This window comes from Hydractinia symbiolongicarpus, chromosome 14 (genome assembly GCF_029227915.1).
Source record: "Hydractinia symbiolongicarpus strain clone_291-10 chromosome 14, HSymV2.1, whole genome shotgun sequence".
NCBI lineage: Eukaryota > Metazoa > Cnidaria > Hydrozoa > Anthoathecata > Hydractiniidae > Hydractinia > Hydractinia symbiolongicarpus.
In genome coordinates this window covers 19,626,528-19,648,919 of record NC_079888.1, presented here as the reverse complement: position 1 = coordinate 19,648,919, position 22,392 = coordinate 19,626,528, and the positions used below count along the sequence as shown (strand labels likewise).

General features: G+C 33.2%; 2 protein-coding genes across 3 annotated transcripts; both read left to right on the top strand.

The window, feature by feature from the left end:
* Nucleotides 1-1,374: 1,374 nt before the first annotated feature.
* LOC130625269 (uncharacterized) lies at nt 1,375-2,086 on the top strand. The gene is made up of 3 exons (XM_057440320.1): nt 1,375-1,682; nt 1,733-1,818; nt 1,914-2,086. Exons 1-3 carry the CDS (start codon nt 1,375-1,377, stop codon nt 2,084-2,086), a joined length of 567 nt encoding a protein of 188 aa, XP_057296303.1.
* Nucleotides 2,087-2,794: 708 nt separating this feature from the next.
* Nucleotides 2,795-19,331, top strand: LOC130625476 (uncharacterized). 2 transcript variants are annotated; one of them, XM_057440578.1, is made up of 10 exons: nt 2,795-3,634; nt 14,421-14,504; nt 14,577-14,590; nt 15,134-15,196; nt 15,278-15,380; nt 15,457-15,479; nt 16,060-16,090; nt 16,645-16,667; nt 18,152-18,182; nt 18,822-19,331. In XM_057440578.1, exons 1-10 carry the CDS (start codon nt 3,623-3,625, stop codon nt 18,861-18,863), a joined length of 426 nt encoding a protein of 141 aa, XP_057296561.1. In that variant the 5' UTR covers nt 2,795-3,622; the 3' UTR covers nt 18,864-19,331. The 2 variants fall into 2 exon arrangements, with proteins under 2 accessions (XP_057296561.1, XP_057296560.1); XM_057440577.1 differs by lacking the exon at nt 2,795-3,634 and adding an exon at nt 9,564-11,459.
* Nucleotides 19,332-22,392: the final 3,061 nt, after the last annotated feature.

Genomic DNA, 22,392 nt, shown 5'->3' with positions numbered 1-22,392 from the left:
CCATTTATTTAGCGATAATGTTCTGATGTTACTTGGTTCCAACGCTTTTAACGGTGAAACGATTGACCGTGGGACCTGAGCTTACAGATTTTGGACTTTGGCGTAATAAATGTGATAAATGAGATATTTGCACTCCAAGAATTAACATTCTTGCCAAATTGGAATGACTTCTTAAAACTCCCCAGAGAGACTGTGCCCTGTGCTAGCGCTTTATTTAAAAATTAAGATGAATAAGACCGTCTCAAAAACTACATTTCATTGATTTCTAACAGTAGCAGTCCGTTTGAGTTACAACAGTTGCGTCATGTATTGGTACTACATGTATTTAGCCATAATTTTAAATGCGATGAAATCTAGTAATATCAGAAAAATATCGCTAAATACATCATGTTGGTACGAATATGTGACACAACTGTTGTAAAGCAAACGCACTGGTACCGTTAGAAAGTCAATTAAATGTAGTTTTGGAAACTTGTCTTAGAGTTAAATGGATGAGTAAAGGAAAGAATTTAGAGAGTCATGAACCGAAATCATAGTAGTACCTAAACCCAACAACGACATTCGAGTATGTATACATATGAGATGTGCTAATCAAGCAATCACACGCGCGCGCTATCCAACTCTCACCGTAGGCGATTTGTTAGTTGAATTAAAATCATGTTTCGTCTTTTCAAAACTCGATTTAAAAAGCGCATTTTATCAGCCTGAGCTTGGAGAAAACTCGAGTTATATTACAGCATTTTAAGCTAATAACAAAATTTATCGTTCCACCAGACTCATATTCGGCGCAAACTCCGCCGCAGGGAATTACAAGATTCACTTAGGACAATTTTAACAATCATAAAAGAAGCTAAAAGATACATCAGGAGAAAAAAAACATTTCCGATTATGCAAGTCGACACGTCACCAAAACTGTCAATCGAAACGCACCTACCGAATTCGACGAATACGTTAATTTAACAAGCAAGTTCGCTACACTAAACCCATTAAAATTAGAAGAAATAAAAAAAGCTACAAAAGAAGATGTACAAAAACAACGATTGGTTACAAGTTAATTAATGTAGACAACCTAGATTTACGAGATCTAGATATCCTAATGTTAAAAAAGTTTTCGAAAATTAGAGATCAAAAAGTTTTAGAAAATTAGAGTTCAGGACGACCTAATGTTGAAACAACATAAGATTATTATGCCCAAAGTCAGTCAGTAGCAATTCAGTTAGCACATGCAGGACATTAAGGCATAGCAAAAACAGAATCTCTATTACGATATAAAGTATTCTTCTTTGGTTTGGATGAGAATGTCGAAACCAAATTTAATAAACGTATAGCATGCCAAGCTATTATGCGATTAAGAAAAACACACCTTAAAAAATTATGAAAATTCCAGACAAAGTATTTGACAAAGTTAATTCCGACTACACTGGACCTTTTCCAAGCGGACAGAATATATTTGTCCTAATTGATAAAAAATCACGTTTCCCAGAAATCAAATTTACTAACTCTACCTCAGCAAAAACCTTTATTTCTATCATGCACAGAATCACAAGCACTTATGAAATACCGAAAGAGTTAAAATCCGACAATGGATTTCAATCGCACGAATTAAAACATTACATGCAACAGACCGGAAGACAATATAGGCGAATCACACCATTACATCCACAGGCTAATGGATATGCAGAGTGATTCATGTCATCATTAAAAAAGTAACCCAATTCGCTGTCATCGAAAGAAAAGATTGGAAAATAGAAGTGTACAAATTCTTATTTAACTATCTTAACACGCCACATACAACAAATAGAATTGCGCCAGCAGAAGGTATGTTTCATCGTAAACTGAATCTCACCATACCGTCATATTCGAATGAAACAGACAAGACGAACATAATCGAATCAAGAGCAACGATATTAAAGCGAAAGAGGAAGCGAAAGAATATTATGATAAGAAGAACAATGCAATGGAAAATAACATCGACGGATCAGATTTAGTCATCGTACATCAACCAAAAAGAAACAAAACAACATCAAAGTTTCGAGCAGAACCACGAATAGTAATCACCGCGAAATCACAAAACAACGATAAATGAATTACTAGAAATGAATCTCACTTCAAAAAAGTTACCACAGATAAATAATTTCCTGAACAATTTGACGACGACGACGCAAGTTTAATTGAACAATCATAAAATGGAAACCCAGCAGCTGAACCAACACCACCACAACGCCAACCAAGAAAAACTTATCCAAAGAGAAGACGTGGACCACCAGAAGAATGAAGAAATTATTAGACAGACTTGTACATATATAAAAAGTTATAAACATTGACATTTTACCAGACACAAATCTTTTGTTGCCGTTTGTTTTAATATGTTTTAGAACTTCGGTTATGATGTACAATAGAAAGCGACACCTACGAAGGAGAACAGTATAAAAACAGTCACTTAGTATTTTGAAAGATAGTTGCTAAATAGATACGAATGTGTCATAATCTCTTTTTTCCCTGCAAAGTAAAGCGTATCACTGGGGACGAGATTGCCCTAAAGGTTGATAAGCGAGTTGTTTAATTTTCGGCCCAATTTAAACGTTTTATAATAAGGTCGTGCCATAGTGGTTATGGAGTTCACTTCGTAATCACAAGGTCCATGGTTTGGCCAAAGCGCTAGCATATTTATCAAGTGCGATTACCACAGCTGCGGTTCAACCCATTCCATGTGAGAGCAACCAACCACGCTCTTCTTCTTTTAACCACGCTCTTTTTTTATTTTATAGAAGTTAATTTATGGATAGCGTATACTTATATATGTATGCCTGTATATAGGTATTTTGGTATACGGGTATATATATTTATCACATAGAACTGAAGTACCGTTCTAACTTTTATTTTGGTAAAGTCTAGCGTAACGTCACGCCTTAGAAGACTAAATGCGACGTGTAAGGAAGTGACTGGCGTGGGCAACCATGCTCACTCACGCAAGGGAATGAAAAATAAAGATAATGGTCTGAATTTACAGGGAAAAGCAAATTTGTTTTTGCATCATTCGTTTGCATAATGCATTCTGGGAATTCATACTACTACTTTTGCTTTTACAATGTTTTATCTAAAAAAACTTATTTGATTATGTAAGAAACAACTGCTTGCCGTATTTTTTATATCGTGGTACTTGAGAGGTTACGTTTAGCTAATTATAATTTTTTACCACAGAATGCCTTTCCTTCTTATTGTCCGACTGAAATTTGTTTACCAGTTCGCAACCTTTTTAAAAAGATTATGAGCCTTGTGTTAGCCATAAAAGGTTTTTTATCAGAACGCACGTCAGAGGTTTTTAAAACTGACGTATTTCAAAGAGGTAAATTTAAGATTGACACTTTGGGTTTAAAGTAATAACTTAAGTATCTCACTTTGAATATATTAAACGCATTTATAGGTAATCTATTCTCTTAGGTGTACTTATCCATTTTTTCTCTATATATTTGAGATTTTCAGGGTGATTGGTGTGCTTTATATATTTTTGGATTAGGTAAGGATGTATATTAAAAATTTCACGTTCAGTTTCTACTTTTTCAAGGAAAGATACACTCTATTTTTTGTTATCTTTAGTTATTTGACATCTTAAGAAAAGAAAATGCCGAGATTTGTAAGTTACTTTATTCGTACAAATTTTCTTTCGACATCTCCAAATTAAATGCACGCCAAATTTATAATTGTCTTTCATCGTTAATAAAATTTCGTGTCCATTCCTAGTTTCTGGTTAGAAATCTATGTTAGAATACCCGATATTCCATGTATGATACATAATACTTGATATTCCGTGTGTGATCCATAATACCCGATATTCCATGTATGATACATAATACTTGATATTCCGTGTGTGATCCATAATACCCGATATTCCAAGTGTGATGCATAATATTCGATATTCCGTGTGTGATGCATAATATTCGATATTCCGTGTGTGATCGATGATACCCGATATTCCCTGTGTGATCCAAGGATGGTTGTTGCTAGTGAAGTCGAGTGAATTTTTCCACGCGTTAACGAGTACTTATATGAATATCTAGTGAAACTGCATCGCTATATTATGCACAACAAAAAATCATATAGGCCTACCGCCAAATTAAATCGCGCTAAAATTTTCTAATTTCCACATCCATTCTGCCGTAAACAAAACGTGGCTGTCTTTTTCAAAACTAGGCAAGTGTTAAGCATTTTCTTCAGGATGCACGGAAGGGGAAGATTGGTTTTTTATATTAAAATGTTATCTTAGTGGCTTCTTTCTTTTTGATAAAATGTATTTTGTAGTAGTATTGATATTAAATGAAGTAGAGTGACAGAGAAAAAAGAAACGTTTGTTTTAAAGGAAGCTCTACGTATCTGGTTCACCAGTTACGAAGCATTATTAATTATGTTGTTTGTAAAATTAGCGTTCTTATTTTTAGCATTTGTAAGGAGAATAGAAAATATATAACGGACAATATGGCTACCTACAATTCCAAGAGTATATCTCTGATTATGTATTTGTATTTCGAAAAGGGAAATTTTTTAAATATTATTGCATATTTATGTACTTAAACTGATGTCGACTTTGTATAAAAACTGCACTATGAATTATGACCAGAAAAATTATTCTACTGTAAACATAACATACAGTAACTTGAATCACCATCCCTTCCCTAGCAGGAATAAAGTTAAATTAACTGGTGTTGATACTTATTATTTTTATGCTTAGCACGCGGTTTTTCTATGAAATCATTCTTTTCTAAATAGTGTAAGGCCATATCGCAATGCTTGAGAAATTCGAATTCATGCAAAGTTCTGTTTGTATTAGGACTTTCCGGATTTACGCCCCGCATGCACTTTATACTTCCCCCGGTGGTACATTAGACCAAGAAAGCTTTAGTATTTTTTGCTTGAATTGCATGAATCAATAAAAATTCAGGCTTTAGATATAATTAATTCAGATTCTGATCACTCCTTGGACGCACGTTATTTAAATAAAATGAATTTATTCGGACTTTGTTTTTTACTTTTTGGATCGTTCCATTCTTTACTAGTCTAGGAAACATAGCAACAAAAAAGCTCACGGTTTACGGCTTTTACGGCTTTATGAAAAATAAAAACACATTTTCATTCATAGAATGCAAGGTATATACACGATTTTTCTTTGATAAGCTACTCGTTCATAAGCGATTGAATTTACAAAAGTTTTTGCCAATTTTTTTTAATCTGATCAAGCATTTCCATAGCTCGAAAGTTTAGGTGACGTGAGCAAAAAAATGATGACTTCAGTAAAACATTAATAGCGTCATAAATCGAACCAACTTAATTTATATCCCTTTTATTCATAGTTTCAAGTTAAAAATTTATCATTTTTTATCAAAAATGTTCAGTGGGGACTTTGAAAACGTCATCTAAAGAATAATATGGTCATAGTGTTTCTCAATCAAAAAATACATAGGGATTCATAGGGGCCGTAAAATATAACTAAGTTCTCTACAAATAGAAATAACAACCTTTCTTTTACCAACAATACGACAATTTTCTTTTCATTCTTACACAATTTCTAAAATTATTTTAATAAAATTATGCAAACATTAAGCAACTTAAGTTGCTTAAAAATTGTCTATGCGGTAAATGTCTCCTTTAGAGAATTTCCCAAAAGTAATGAGAAAATCCGTGGTTTGCCATGTCCTTATAAATACAACTATGTCGGACGGACTATTTACTCCTGTGCTATTTTCTCTGCTGGTAGATTGAAAAATGCTACTGTTTCGCAAAAATATTTACTGGTCCGTCCGACATTTTTATCAAGCATTTGTAGACGACATTTTATGCTGCTAACAGTATTTTATAACTTTATGATGAATAAGGTTTAAATAAGGGTTCAAACAAAAAATACTTAAAAAATTCTCTCATGAAGAACTAAAAAATAACCAAACGACAAAAAATGAAAAAACTGTAGGGAAAAGAACAAACTAATTTACAATAAAGAACAAGAAAGATCCAACTAAAAAGATTCATGGAAAAGCTTCGCTGAGTCTTAATTCGGTCTGTTTTCTTTTCAAATCTCAACCCGGGTTATTTCAAATTTTAAATAACCCGGGTTGTAATTGACCGCTTTTATTTTACTTCATTTTCTCCTTTTGTTTTTATCACAAGATTTGTTATACGATTTTGCAACAAAACAGTTGTCGGTTTCATTCCATTGTTTAGAACCTTGTGTTTTATTTGATTGGTTTACATTTTGCGTTGTTCATGAGTTATTTCTTATAAGGTTCTTCCAAATGTTCTTATAAGTTCTTATAAGAACGTTTGAATTTAGCTGGTGAACATCTAAATATATTTTGCTTTTTCACTTTTCTTATACATTATATATAAAATCATAAAAAATTGCACATTTTTCTTAATTTTTAGGCAGTATGTCAGAACCCATCGAGTAATAATTTTTTTAATTGAATGGGAGAAAGCAAACATGCTAAGCAAAATCACTGGAAAATTTCATTTGCCCATAAAGTGGTGATTACAGTCTCTAAAAATTTGTATATCTCCCATGTTGTCAATCTCGTGTCGTATTATTAAGTATATTTTAGCACTGAAACACCAAGAACAATTGGTTTAAAGTATAGCTTGCCCCAGCACAATAATAAATCCTATTTCTAAAATCTCAAATGTGTGAAATGTGAGTTTTAAATAATGGTAAGCAACTAACATTTTCAAATTTTACGTTTAATGGCGAGCTAGTATACCTCGCTCATTTACCAATTTATATACTCTGTATGTATGTGCGCGCAAGTCCATTGTTCTAGACGCTAAATTACAACAAATTACAACACTACACTACCTCACGCCTCCACTCTTCCAGAACGCACAGTACAAAAGGTGGCCACATCGATTAACAGACAGATTTTATTACATCTGGTCAATTCTGATAAAGTCTTATAAAAGGTTAACTATTTTAAAACAAAGAAGGAATTAGCAGACACTCCAATTAACGGACAAATTTTTGTACTAAATTCTTTCACGGTTCACCCTACTTTAATAAAATTAAGCCCAAAATATCTAACTTCCAATAAGGCGGACATCTTTAATTAGCTGAAAGTGTTTTTCGCACCATTGGTGTTCGGTATATAATCATGTAATGGCTGAACTATTTTATGTACTTAAGCTTTTAAAACAAATCCCTACTAGTTAATCTTTCACCTGCAAGTAGCCAATATGCTTTCTTTGCCTTCACTCTAATGAATCAGCGGAAGCGGTCAGCTTATCTAACAGCTGTGTTTTATGAAAGTAGGATAAGCGTATATTTTAAATTTTACAGGAAGTTCAAACTAGCCATAGAATAACAGTACAAGTGCAACTAATGACAGGTCCTAAACAAAACCTCCCACGTCCCCAGGATTTTTTTGCCTTTCTGATATAGAGATGACGAGGAAAAATAACCTGGCATCATTGACATGTTTTTGTAACAAGATTGCCTTCCATATTTTCGCACAATTATGTTGATTTTTTCCTCAGTCAGCGCTCTTCCAGGTAAAGATGATTCTCCATGAAACAAATACCAACTATACAACCATTCGCTCTATATTTGACACAAAATATCTACAGTAATCATATAATATTTTTCCTTTGTTTTTGCCAGCAAAAGATATGTTCTTCTGAAGAAGAACAAAAAAAATCCACAAACTGGATTTAAAATCTAGATGAACCATCACTAGTTAGCATATTGTCCTGTTCAAAATTGACGTTACCTACTGGTGAAACAGCACATCTTCTACCAAACTTTCCTTGCATACTTTACTTCTGGTAATATGTTTACTTTTTCTGTTACTAAAACATGACAAAAAAGCCCTGGGGATGAGGGTCAAAATTGACCCTACTTATGAGTAGAAGAAATAGATTGTGCCTTTCGTATTGTTCAGGTAGGCACAAGGCCTATAGCAGATCTATTGCTATATCAGACTCACGTATTTTGAGCTCAAACCTTTTTAGCTAACTGCCTCAATTTTTCGTTTTCCTTTTAAGGTAAGAAGTAACGTTTAACAAACTTTTGCAGAAAGAAATTGTCGTGATTTGTGTGGATAAAAATGTTTTTGCAAAATTAAGTCTCGCGAATTGGGCGAAGAGAATAATTTTTTGCTATGATTAGGCAAAACCTTTGTGGTAAATGAATAGCTACTTTTTATAATATGTTGCTTGTATTGCATTTTTGGTACGGAGGGAATTTCTTGTGAATTTTCTCGTTTTGAATGTTACGTCGCATTAGTTGGATCGCATAAGTCAACCGAAATGGATTTTACTTGAGAATCGAATCCTTCCACAAACATTATTTACTTTTTTATTTTATACCGAACTTTTTTAACAGAGTTTTCTTTTATACTTAATAAGCGACATGAAAGTTGTTTCAAAGCAACTAGGCAATGTTTATTTACATCCTTAAAAAAAGTTGCACAACAACTTCTAATAGAAAAACACTGTTTAAAAAGATCTTTTTGCCGCGCATGAAACTTCAGTTAAAAATACATCCTCGTCCCCATGGTTTGTTGCCTATGACAAAGCTGCTAGCGCTTACTTGACGACTAAACAAGACCCTGATACAGGCTGCTTTTCATAACCAGTATATTGGTTACTATAAATAATAAGTTAGTCTGGCTAGTTTCTGCAGCTAGTAAATGCAAATTGATAAAGTCCTCGTTCTTCACATGCACATGGCGAGGGCGATGTATTTTGGTTTTTTATGTTTTTCAACGCGAAAGTTTTATTTCAAACCAAATCATTATTTGTTCACCCTGAAACTATATTTTATAGTGATAAAATGTTTTAAGAAGCATTGTTTATCAACAAAATGTGTTGACGTGTAGCTAAGTATAAAATGTTTTCAACGTCTTATAAATCTTGGCTGAATATTTTTTGTAAGCAACCCAGTTGATAAGACTAGGTTTAAAATTGGGTCAAAGATTAGGCATCTTCCTCAGCAAACTTCAGTCCTTTTATTTACGCTATGAATCCTTCCCTTCTTTTAGCGGTCAACTTTCCCAGTTGATCTATGACAAAAAAATTTCAGCAGCAATATATACTGCGTTTAAACAGCAATAGAATGTGCTTTGGCATGATAATTCAGTACTGATGAACATTCACATTCCCAGAACTGTATTGGTAAAATAATTATAGGTGACAACAACCTGAGAAACTTGTGCTCAGGAAAGGCCTCAGAACTCTTATGTAAATCTAATTACCCAAGAGGTTACAGATAAATCTACTTGTTTATTACTTAATTGTGTTATATAGTTACATAAACTTTTATTTGGGTTAGTACGTTTTTAGGATCTTTAGCAAAATATGTCATGTGAATAATTTCATTTTAGCTGTAAATATGTTTTGTGGTGGCTTTACACACAAATTTTGCTTCAAAACAAGACATTTTTCTTACTAACTGTGACTTTTGTGGCTAAATTTTGCACAAGTGTGATGTGTGTGCTAGCTAGAAATTGGAACATGCATTAAGCTGGTCTAAACAAAACTACACTTTGGGAAGAGCACTTGGTTTCTAATAATGGCTTAACCGTTTAGCCGAGTGACAGACGTCTATATTTTCCCGTATAGACAGGATAAAAGGGTTCATAAGTCATTTATTACCCCACTGATTTTTTCATAACCATTAGTGAAAAAAAGATGTGAGTCCAGGGGTCTTTACCAAAAACAAGGCTTAGATGGAAACCATGTAACTCGCTTTATAATTCGAACGTACACAGACATTGGATCCACAACTCGTTCAAAAATAAACAATGCAATACAACTTTTAAAAATAGAATATTTCAATACAGTTTTGCTGGAGTGTTCGTATTAAGATTTAATGTACCATTGTTAAAATTTCCTCCGGGAAAAAAATGAAGAGACTGCGTGGAACTGGAAGAGCTGTCGATTGGTTATGTACGTCAAGTTGGTTATTAATTGAGCTCAAGATGTTTGAAATTTTGTAACGGTGAGTGGTACTAGCTGATTTGTAATTTCGTAACGAATCAATATTTTTGTGACCACTGTGTTGGGCTACATAAACTTTTGTTTGACATTAATAAATAGTTTGCACAGTTTGTTATTCAGCTCTTCTGGTGGTATGAGATGAGATGGTCTATATTCTTGAATGATTCGACAATACCTGACAAAGGTGTTTGCTGCAAACGTATTACAATATTTTGTAGCTTTTGACTGTTGTCCTGCTATGAATTCGTCTATTTCATTTAAATCGTCAAATAAACTATCGTCTACCAGACGAAATCAAGGAGTAATTGACATTTCCTACCACTTTAAATTAACTTTATTGTTTTGTTTTTCTTTTGATGTCGGTTAATAGGGCGTCATATAGACTGGTCACGTGAAAAAAAAACAATCAAATATTCCGAGAACGTTCGAATAAACGTAAACATTCGAAAATACAGTAATGGCTTACTACGCCTGCCTATGTACATACCTGTTAGCAAGATAGCTATCACCCACTTAAATTGCCAAAATTCATGTTCTTTACAAAGCTGTAAAAGGAACCTTTATTATCATTAAAAATGTCAACAATGGAAAATGAAAGCCCAAATAACATCTTTTATAAAAATATTTGCTGTTTGGCTCACCGTTTTTGGTCAATATTTTTGAGCATTTCAAATACTCAGGAATCCTCTTCTTCAATGTTTTTGTAACAAAATCCGCCATCTTTATCGATTTACTATAAAGATGGCGGATTTTATGCATGTATTACGATCTGTGAATGGATTACCTATGTTGGGTGTAAACCAGCCTGTACCAGGGTTTTTTTTTGCAGCCTGTCTCGATGTTAAAAAGGCAAAAGCCCCTGGGGACGAGGTTTGTTAAAAAGACAGGAATTTTTGCATTGATTAAAAATATACAGTCTTACACCAAATCTTATAATAAAATATTATTTAACAATAATGTTTGAACAATACATATAAAAGAAAATGTAAAAAACGATTTGTTAAAATGAAATTTACGTAAACTATGAAAGGTGCTCTAAGATAGGACAAATTTTTGTTGTTTCGTAAAAGATATTGGCAGATGTAAACATTAAGTTTGAAAAATATATTTTTAACAGGTAGAAAGTTTGTTTTTGTTACGAAAGATACAGTCACCATGAGAACGAAAGATTTCATACAGATATATGTTATAAAATTGCTTCGCACAAAGTTGCAACCGAATAAGATTGATTTAAACAATAAGTCTGCTCAACACAGCATTTTTTGAAGATTCCAGGTGTAAATTGTAGTGTATTCGGGGCCAGTATGTGTAGAAGACCAAAAGGCATTGATATACTTAAAATCTCTGCAGAACATGTTCAGAAAGAGCGGCATCAAAGTGGTTGGCTGAAATAACTAAAACAAGAGTACTTGATGAGAACTTTAAGAAACAAATATATAGCTAACAATATTGTGTATGCATGTAAAAAACACATTCATGAGATGGTAGTATATTTATTGTAACACCTTACACTTTCCCATAAGAACTGTGAAATTTAACTTCAGCCTGATATGTTCTTACTTTTTTATATATATTTTAAGCATTTTTTATTTCTCTTCAATACATATCAGTCTATCCATGACTAATTTTGTCAGCTATTTTTAGCCTTAATGTTCTTGTACAATTGACAAAACATTTTTTTACAATTTCTATTTTACTTTTATGGATAAGAATTGGATTGTACTTACGCAAAAATTCTTATACACTTGTTCAATATAGATCATTGTTAACCGTCGATGGGCCGATATGGAGCGATATTGCCGTCGTCAAGAAAAAAGGTAGCTTAAAATGTAAACAAGCACGAAAAACAAGTTTTAAGAAGCATTGGAATATCTAACTTGTACAATACATTTATCGATAAAAACATTTTCATAGAAAAGAAACAACAACAATGTCAAGTTTAACAGTTAAAATAACCAGAGTCAGCAACATTCTGTCTGGAATGCTTCTTCAACATGGCTAGTTAACTAGCTACATTGTCCATAAAAAGGATGATCTGATATCCAGTTTTATCAAAAAGACTAAATACAGGACGACAAAATTATAACAAATACGTCTCCTCTTATTTTTAGACTCGTTTCTTCAGCTTTTTCGTTACTCAGTCAATATAAAACTCATTAAAGCCCATGTTATTCTTAGCTAGCTAGCTAGTTAAAAAAATTACTTCAATATTCGCTGTAACTAAATTTTAGTTCAACATTCAAATTTTTACATTCCTCTGTTAGTGTCGAACATCGTAATGTTTTGACTTTCCAGGGACTTTTGAATTCTGCATAAAATGTTTAATTTTAGACAGGACTGTTTCGAATTTTGACCTCGAGTATTGTGGAATGCTAGTATTATAAGAACATTAAACCGAAATTCTTATTTTTTTATTTTTATCTAACTTGACGGTTAACAAATACAATAATAACCGATTACCCCGTGTTGTTCCGAAAATATCTCCCTCAGTCATTGGACCGACCTCGCAAGCTCGGTCTGCACTTAGACCTCGGGCGATATTTTGCGGTACAGCCCGAGGTGATCAGTTATTATTGTATTGAAATTATTTTTTAGTTGTTGGGGAAAAGCGCAATAATAATAACCACAGGACCGGTTTGACCTGAGACGGAGAATTTCCAGAATACTCCGCAGACTAAACAAATGCTATCGCTAATTAAACGAACTTCTAGTACGAGTTTTGATTATCAGTTTCCACCTTTCGATACGCCTTGAATTGTAGATTTTAAAAATGGGCTTGGAGTTGTAACGTTAAAGGAAAGTGCTTTAATGACTGCACAGGTTTGCATACACCTCAACCAACTGATGAGACTACAGCATTTAGAAGTTTGCACAACCGTAACGTGATCCATACGTTAGAAATAATTTCTGAAAAAACTGTTACTTTTCACGACATTATCCAATGCAATTTCTAGAAGCATTAACTAGTTCTTTTCATTAACTAGTTCTTCCTCTTGATCCTCTTCCCTAGCCACTAAGATTATCATCATTGTGCGTCTTGATGACTTTTACATACTTTGTCACATAGCCCACAAGGAAAAGTGCATAATCGGATCTTAAATGAGGGGCGAACAAAATAAGTAGGTTTTAGATTTACTTTTCAGTAAACATCAAAAATAACATCTTTGACTTGAGTTAACCAAGTATTTTTTACGTACTATAGTAGAAACAGCTTCTTATAACCTTTGTTTTAACTTCTTTGGACTTAAGGAATTTTTTTTATGACCAACAACAATATTTTTTTCATGTTTTGAGTTCCTTTTCCACAAAATACTTCGAGCTTCGAACGATGAAGTTTGTTATGATGTGATGGCGCCAAATTTGATACATATACAGACAGGAAACATTCAACAACAAATTGAACGCACAATATGGAGGCTTCATCTTTATTAACGAATCTTTAATTTCCTAACCTTCTTTAATCAAATTTTGTTTCAGTATGGTCAGTTTTAAATAATAAAAATATTTCCGTCACATGTTCTTCAACATTTTTGCTATTTTGATCCACAGCTTTCTTGTTTAATTATTTCGTGTGCATTGACCCGTGGCTATTACAATGAAGAGAGAAATATATTTCATTGTTTTTTAAATTAAGCCACCCGTTTGGCGATTCAGTAAAAATACTGTATTATCTATAATTCAGCACAGCAAGATGTAAACAAAAGTGTTTTGTATTTTGGGTCTATTGCGTTGTCGTTTTGCAACATTTCTTGTATGCGTAACACATCAAATTATATCTCTACGAATACGAACTGTACGAATATTTTCAATATCAAAACATTCTTAGTCTTTGTTTTATGACTTTTTTGTTATCATGGCTGTAACATGCAGATTAATTTATTATGGATCAGCAGACCAAGCCAGTCGGTCTGGTCTTCAAAATCAACATTGGCATCATGAACTTTTGTTCAGCAGCCGTGCCGTGCGCAGTTCGCCTCTTCTTTAAGAAATAATAATGAGGTCATATCAACATACTATTCCCTGACTGCATAAACTAAACTAAAAGACTACATTTTCAACAGGACGGTCAATGATAGCAGTTCTTTATATATAATGTACATATAAACTGGCGGTTTCATCCTGTATAAATATTCAGAAAAAAACAAAACAAAACAAATTCACATAGTTCGTACGAAAATTCATTTAAGTAATTATCTTCGTCTGAAACTTCCATAAGATTATCAGTCATCCTCAAAATTATCTAATGATGCCAAAACACATCTTCACTTCCACCAATACTAGCCTTTTTGAATGATCGTGCACTATCAGGGTCAAGTGACGTACATTAAAAGATCGAGCGAGTATCATTGGGAATTTGCCGATCTTCTGAACCAGTCTTTTTTTAATAACTATGACAGCAACTACGAATTTCTCTTTAAGTTTGTTTTGTTTTACTTATTTTTCAGTTGTATGCCGAGACAAATTCGACCGTCGAATCAATGTCCACCATTTTCAAGGGTGTTGCCGGAGTGAAATTCTTGAGAAGGACAGTAAGTAAACCAACAAAATTATATTCTTGTTATTGTTATTTTCTCTCATAACAATTGCTTCTTTTCTTTTAGAGCCCGCAGTCTGCGTAAGTTATGTCATAGTTGCTGTTTATAGTCCTAATTGAGTTGGTGATAATTAAAATCCAACGGCATCTTTTTCCATAGTTTTATAATACTTGCTAAATCAATGGAGGTAATTACTTTTCTTACCAAAATATAGTTGTCTCTTTGTTAATTAAATATGGCTCCCTTAGTATCTTAGTGGTGATTCTTGCAACAGTTCGCATTCTTACATTTTTCAATCCCAACCGTGCTAAGAATATAGCGAGAATTTAAAAATATTCATGTTGAAACTTCAAACAAACAATACATATATCATTCTATGAAAGTCTCAAACTCCTTCCAAGGTAAGAGTAGTAACGTTCTTGGCAGTTATTGCCCCACTGCAATTTGGCACCGTTTTATTATAAACATGGATTCCTAAAATTAATTAGTTTGCAAAAAATGAACGCAAATACAAAGACTAAAAGTTTTGTATTGTTGCCTCGTTCGATAGTGCATTTATAGATTAAAGGAGTAACTTTGTAGTAGCTTGGACACTACTAGTAAAATATATTACCTTTTTACAGCCCGAGGAATGCAATATTCCTCAAAAAAGGCACAAGGGCTGAAAAGAATGTGCAAAAAATTTGGTAAGATACGTTCACGTCGAATATTCATGAAAGCATAAATTTGTTGCAACCAGTTCTTTTATAATTTATTTTCATTTCTAGGAGGCAACGTAAAATATTTGAAGAGGTTGCTGAGCGCCGACGTAATCGGCAACAAGCTGCTAGCGAGAAACGTCGGCCTCAGCAGCCTAAACAATTAACGTTGGTATGTTCGATTGATTTGAATTGAGGATAGAATTAGTAATGTAATTTTTTTAAAAAATTTTCAACTTTTTTTTCAGGTGGATCGACTCCGGAAAGAAATGTAAGTGAAGTTTGTATTCGCATTAACGCACAGCTACTTTCACCATTGGTAATAATTTTGCGGTAGCTAAACACAAAGTGATAATTAGCTACGTTTGTTTTGTTAATGTGCACGGTAATCCATGAAATAAAACATAGGTATCTCTTTCCTTCCTATTGGTATTAGCATAAAAAGAGGAGCTACAAATATTTCAGCAAACCTCATTGGCTATAAAGTGACATCGCTATAATGATCATTATAATCACGTTCGAAAAAGCCTTCTGTTCAAAAAATATTACCCTGCTTAAAATTTAAAAGTAGTTAGAGGGAATGTAAGGGGACGATAATAAATTGAAATAAGTGGTAAAAATTAAGAAACATTGCGGAGAGTGGGAGAAATCTAATCGTAGTAAGGGGGGATGTAAGGGAATAGTAGTAAGTGGGGATGTAAGGGAATATCAAATTTAAAAGTGTTAATTTTTCTGAATTTTGATGTCGTTTCCAAGCTGACTAAATTTAGGTTACCAAACGTTGCGTTCTTCACTTTATACATTGCTAACAACTTGAAGATTGACATGTTGTGTTTTTTCTTTTAACTTAGTACGGATTTAAAAAATGAAAATGAAAATATAGTAAGTAATCATTATTCACATCTTATTATAATATTTCATCTCAATATATTGATGAATTAAAACAAATTAATCAGATCAACAAAAAGATGTAGTTGATAAAATCTTCTTCGATTAATTACTATTTGTTGATTTGATGCGAAAAGTTAATTTCATATGGAAAAGCTTCAAAAGTTGTCTAAAAATTTGTATACTTTCAGCTTTCTTGATTGGTTCTTAAGAATTGGCTAATTTTACTAATTATGCATGATGTCAATTTTGATTAGAGAATGTTTTCAGCCGTTCACTTTGGTGTTTTGAACATTTTACACAAATTTTTATATTTACTTTCTATAATTAAGCTCAAAAGCAAATACATGTTTTGGAGATAATTTCGCATAATTAGCGCAGCTTTCGAAACGAATAATCAAGAATCGAAAAAGATTTTTTTATAATAAATAGATTCCTAGATAGCTTTTAAGATTTTTTATATGAGCACAACTTATTTTCGAGTAAGCTATAAAACAAAAAGCTGGTCAATCTTTTATGACTTATTTCTCTTTTGATTCTTTTTTTAGCGCAATACTATGAACTTAGAGATGTAAGTAAAAACAATAATTAGAATCGATTTCCACAAATGATATTTTGTGTGTTTTCGAATTGGCCTATGTTCTCAAAAATGGCGATAGTGAAACAAGTTGAAAAACATTATTCTTAAATAATAATTTTAACATGAAACTGCAGTTGGAGCATAAATTTTACTTAGCTACACCTTTCTTATCGGCTGGACTGCGATATGTCATCTGCAACAGTATTTCTTTAACGATTTTCTTATCGGCTAGAGTAGTGTAAGTGCCGAGCGAGCTTGCGGGGTCAGTGCAATGACTGGGGGCGATATTTTTGGTACAGCACTGGCTAATCAGTCATTACTGCATTTGTTAACCGTCCAGCTTAGATAAAAATAAAGAATAATTTTATACTGTAATAATACCATGAAATGCTGAAATCAAGATTTTGATGCGCTTATCTGAGGGTCCGCTTATAAACTAGTATAAAAAAAGTGCAAGGAAAAAAAAGAAAGAAAAAGTAAATAATTTTTTTTGCATATTCTTTTTTGTGTATCTTTTTGTACAATGCCGTTCGCCTCCAGTGCGGAAGGTCTTGTTTTCAAACCCCGACCGAGTCATGCCAGAGACTATAAAAGTGTGAATCGATCCTTTGTGCTTAACGTTCAGTATGAGAAAAGGATTGATATCTTAGGCGGTTGTCTAGTTAAGCGGTTGTTGTGCTTGCACGCCTTCTTTAGCTCAAATGGGAGTTTTAAATGCACTAGAACCCCCTTCCCAGGACCCTCATTGATAACAGTTCCCATAGAAACTGAAGAGGCTATCCTGGGTAAATAATAGTAAAATAATAGTAATAATATTCCTTAATCTTCATCAGTTGTTGAATCGTCAGAAGAAATATCAGAACGAAAATTACTTTGTTCGTACTCATACCATCTGTGTCAGGGGATTCTGAATCGTCATCAGTTCTGATCTTTCGATCCGTCGGAGTGTTTAATATTCCACACTTCAAAAAAGACCTAATTATCAAATCTTTGTTTTGTTTTACAGAAAAATCCTGCATTTTAACCGAAACGATCATTGTATGCTCTATCTCTTTTCCTTATATGCGCTTGTTTGAGGGTGCGCTTATAAACGGGAATAAAATCTTGGTAAGGATTTGGTACGTTTAACAATGGGTGCGCTTCTAATTGGCTGCGCTTGATTTCGGCATTTTACGGTACTTTACTACTGTCCTTGTAGAAATTAGAAGCAGAAAAAAAAAATACATCCAAAGCAGAATTCTCTATGCACTAAATCCCTATAATTTTTCTTTCACTACTCTTGACCAGGGGCCTGCATAAACCAGACTGTCGGCAAGATCGGTAAGTCAATTACAATGCCTCAAAACAGATATTGCCCGCTTGCATAATCCAGACGGTTAACAAACACTTCTTTGCTAAAGCTTTTTGCAACATCAAAAAAATATGTTGTTATTCTTCTTCCTCTCTTGTTCTAAATATTTTTTTTTCATGTGCAGAATAAGATTGAAATCAAAAGTGCATCGACTGGTAAGACTAACTGTTTTTGTTTTTTGGTAATTCGTCACGCAGAAAAGTTGTAATTACAGTTGACTCTACCTAATACGAATTTCCACGGGAAAAATTTTTAGTTCGAATTATTGAGAGATTCGAATTATAGAAAGTCTCTGTAATTCGAACTTTTCCTTCAGAGAGTGAAAATTCGAATTACAAAGAGAAATTACGTTAATTTCAAAATCAAAAAAACACTATTCCAGTTTCATTCAATCTTTATGTTCATAGTTTACACAAAAAATAAACTCTATTTGAATATTTGATTGTATAAAGAAGTGAAAAAATGTAGAAAGACCAACATTTTAAAGAAAAATAACGTTTGAAAAACAATTTTTGAATTTTAGAAAAAAAATCGAATTTGTCAAAGCCCTGTTTACACTCTAAAATTCCAATTAGGGAGAGAATCGTGCTGAAGGGACTGAAGGATTGTTCGAATTAGAGAAAGTTTCGACTTAGAGAAATTCGAATTGTAGAAAGTTTTTTATAAGAGTTCCTTAAGGAAAAGTGACGGTGACTGAGCAATGGTTCGAATTATAGAAATATTTGAATTATGGAGATCTGAATTAGAGGGAGTCAACTGTATCAAAATAATGAATAAGAAATTCTTACTTATAGGAGGATGCGCTTTTTAAAAGCAATGAAATAAGAAAAGGTTAGTTATTGATCACAGTTAATTATTTCTGAAATTGTTTGTAGAAACAAGAATAAATCTTCATTCATCTCTTTAATAATAGCCGTCGTCTGTCTGTCTGTGTGTCCGCGAAAGCCGCCTCCGTTACAGGAACACGAAATTTTGTAAAATACGCACCGATAGCAAAAACGATATATTTTTACCGACTTTTTTTTGACCGCTCCCACGTAGTACACCAATCACGACGCCTGATTCTTTAAAAAACAAAGCAAGACTTTCGCTTAAAAAAACAATCCAATATTTTCGCGGCTATACGAAGGCCATTTTGACGAAGGCCATTTTGACGAAGGCCATTTTGACGAAGGCCATTTTGACGAAGGCCATTTTGAAAGTGGTCATGTGTGGTCAGTTTTGTAGGCTTTTATCTTCTGAAAGCTTTATATTTTTGTTATATTTGTTTTTTGTTTGTTATTAATGTTAAGATAAATATATTATCACGTTTTTTAGCCACGTAAAGATCTTAAACGTACCAGTTTTAGAATTTTTGGCTAGGAACGAAGATTTCGCTACTTAGCTAGCCAGCTAAAGCCTTACTTATTACTCTTTTGTATGGTTTTTTATCCTACCCAACATTTATTTTTATGTTGAGGCTGTAGCCATTTTGCTAGCTCCAATCTTTGGCCAAAAACTGAGAGTATAAAAATGCAGTTATGCTACAACAATATTCTTAAGCAATAATTCTTATGCTAAATTCAATTACCTAGCTAGCTATAGGAGCTAGCTATATACATCTTTTATTATTTTCCTGAAAATTTTTCTGCAAATAAAATGGCTGAGCAATTGTTTTAGCTGGACGAGTCGGTAACGACAGCCTGTTCCCTGTGTTTTTCACAGTTTTTTGGAAAAGTCTATTACGCTTACTCACCTGTTCAACTATGTTTAACTGTACTAACCGCTCCTCAGGGCGTTTAATGCCGGGTTACATATTGACTTGTGGCTTACCCCGGCGTTTCGACGCCGGGTTTCCCGGCTAGTCTATATTATAATACCCGTATGCGTCTGTCTGTCAGGCAAAATTATACCGCAAGTAGCGAGACGCACGCAAAGCTGTATAAAAATTCGGGCGAACCCGTGAGGTTTTTCACGGGCCATCGACTAGTACTAAATTATTAATCATTAATTCTCTTTTTTTCATCATCATCAAACGCCAAAGCAGATATAAATGCTGCCGGTTCCTTTTCCAATCCTGTGTAGCTCACCGTACTCGCTATTGGCTCTATTAGAGGCGCCTTTATTATTCAATGCAACGTTTGTGAAAGGTGATGTGGCAATTTTATTTACAGTGCGAATGCGCCCAATAACCTTGCCCTTGTGTGACGATAATACAAGTGTTCTAATAGATATTGCAAATTAAAGATAACACCTATGTGAACATATAGGTGTTATCATATAGGTGCTCACATATAGGTGTTATCATATATATAGGCTATGTGAGCAAATAAATGGTCATATTACGACACTATTTTTTTTTTCTTTTCTGATTTAGATCGAATATCAATAGAAGGTACTACATTATAAGTTATACTTAATAAATACGAAATACGATTACGTTTAGCTAAATTACTTTTGTTTTACTTTTTAGTGCCGAGAAATGAAGGTATGGTATTGTTTGTGCGCATTTAAGAAATTAATGTTATCACTCAAATTTTGACTTAAATTATACATCCCTTCCTTTAGAGCCTGTCGCAGATGGTATGTGACATTACCGTTCACCTCCAAGCATAAAGTTAGCGTTTCTTTTCCGCAATGTTAAATATTTTCTTATTAGTAACGATTACAATTATTGTTTTAGACGACCTTCCAAGTGTAGGTAAGTTTCATTTATTTACTATTTTGTACGCTCTAGGATTTTTGTAGCATTTAATTTTGATTTTAATTTTGATTTTTTTTTTAGACTTTTCGTTCATCCAGTGTAAGTTATTAATGTTTATAAAGATGTATTCAATTTTTGCAGTATATTTCTCCACACTCGGGCTTTAACTTAATTTAATCAGCAGTTGATTTAGGCGTTACATAGTGTCTGGTTTCTGATAATTTTATTTTGATTCATAATTGTTTTGCTAGAAAGATATCAAAGGTGTGGAAAATTCCTTTTAGAATTATTTACTATCGCTGTTGTTGATATTGCATTTCGTTGTCCTCTTCCCCGCCTACATTGTCCAGGATTATTAATCATTTTTTAATTTTTCTTTTTCAGTTGAAAAGTCGCCTCAACTATCCGGTAATAATACTTTTTCGCTATTTATCTAAGTTGCGACAGGGTGTTTTTTGGTGATGAGCGGATTTTCATTTTTAAACAACAAAACTTATCGGAATGTTTAACAACACAAAACTATAGGAGGCTAGAATTATTGATAAAATTAAGATAAGATTGCACGTAATATTTGACGTCATTTCGTACAGAGATAAGTTATAACAACATTTTGTTTTGTGATAATTGTAGCACTCGAACATCGTTAAGCGACATAAAACTGGTTTTACCATATCTCCTGTGATCTAATATTACAGTTAAGCACTATTTTGAGGATCAGATTACGCACCTATTTTTAATATCTAAAAAGAAAAAACTTTCATGTACCAACATTTGATGATTTGCTAATGTATACCTGAAAGAAAAGGGTTCGTGTACCCAGCTTTGGAAAATTAGTTCCATTTTTATCGAAGGTCCAAAGTTACCTACTAGTTTTAAAGTTTTTGGAGTCAAAATTATACCTGCAATCCAGTGACTTTAGTATTATAATTAAAAACATCTATGTTCGTTCTGACGTAGCGTTTAGCAATTCCTTTTTTGGTGAAAAAGGAACGTGTCACAATTCGCCCTTCCAAACACGCTGGATTTTGGTATAATTATGCAGGGGAATTTTTTTTTCAGTTTTTTTGTTGAGGGTGGTTTAACAAAATGCCCTCGCTTTTTAAAGTGCATGTTTAAATTCGAAGTATGGTTTCAGGGAAAAGAACCAAATAGACATTGTTTGGTCAATCTACATTTCTTGACTAAAGAGATGTTGTGGTCACTCTTTAAAGAAAGAAAATAAGACAAAGGGAAATAAAAATGCCATGATAACTTTGTCGAAGAGTTTAGTAATTGACTCTTCAGCCTATTCTGTTCTTTACTTGTAACTTTTGCTTGAAATTTTTACTAGCTGAGTTTTTATTTTTATAAAGTTGATTTAACAAGAAAAAAATAAATTTGCGCCCTTAACATAACACCAGGTACTCCCCTATTTCTAACGTCCCTTATGCAAAAATTAAGCATGAAATATTTTTTTGAATTATTAAGCGCAATTTGTGATATGTGATCAGTATATTAGATTCATATTTCATTGTGGGGTGCTTACGCCTTTATTACGGCCTCGCATATTATTTTGCTCCATGTGGGCGTAATTAACGCCCATATGTTGCAGTAAAACTCTTTTTATCGGTTTGGCACCCCATTGGCTCAGAAGAAAAAAAAATTGTGCAATTTGATATCATTTTGAGCATATTTGCATATTT

Bases quoted from the DNA above. Each gene is read 5' to 3' on its own strand.
- LOC130625269 (XM_057440320.1), top strand. From the start codon at position 1,375: ATGAAAATTCCAGACAAAGTATTTGACAAAGTTAATTCCGACTACACT. The intron at 1,683-1,732 runs GTGATTCATGTC...TGTCATCGAAAG, and splicing joins CAGGCTAATGGATATGCAGA to AAAAGATTGGAAAATAGAAG. The intron at 1,819-1,913 runs GTATGTTTCATC...ACGATATTAAAG, and splicing joins TAGAATTGCGCCAGCAGAAG to CGAAAGAGGAAGCGAAAGAA.
- LOC130625476 (XM_057440577.1), top strand. From the start codon at position 11,388: ATGAGAACTTTAAGAAACAAATATATAGCTAACAATATTGTGTATGCA. The intron at 11,460-14,420 runs GTAGTATATTTA...CTTATTTTTCAG, and splicing joins AAAAACACATTCATGAGATG to TTGTATGCCGAGACAAATTC. The intron at 15,381-15,456 runs GTATGTTCGATT...CTTTTTTTTCAG, and splicing joins AGCCTAAACAATTAACGTTG to GTGGATCGACTCCGGAAAGA.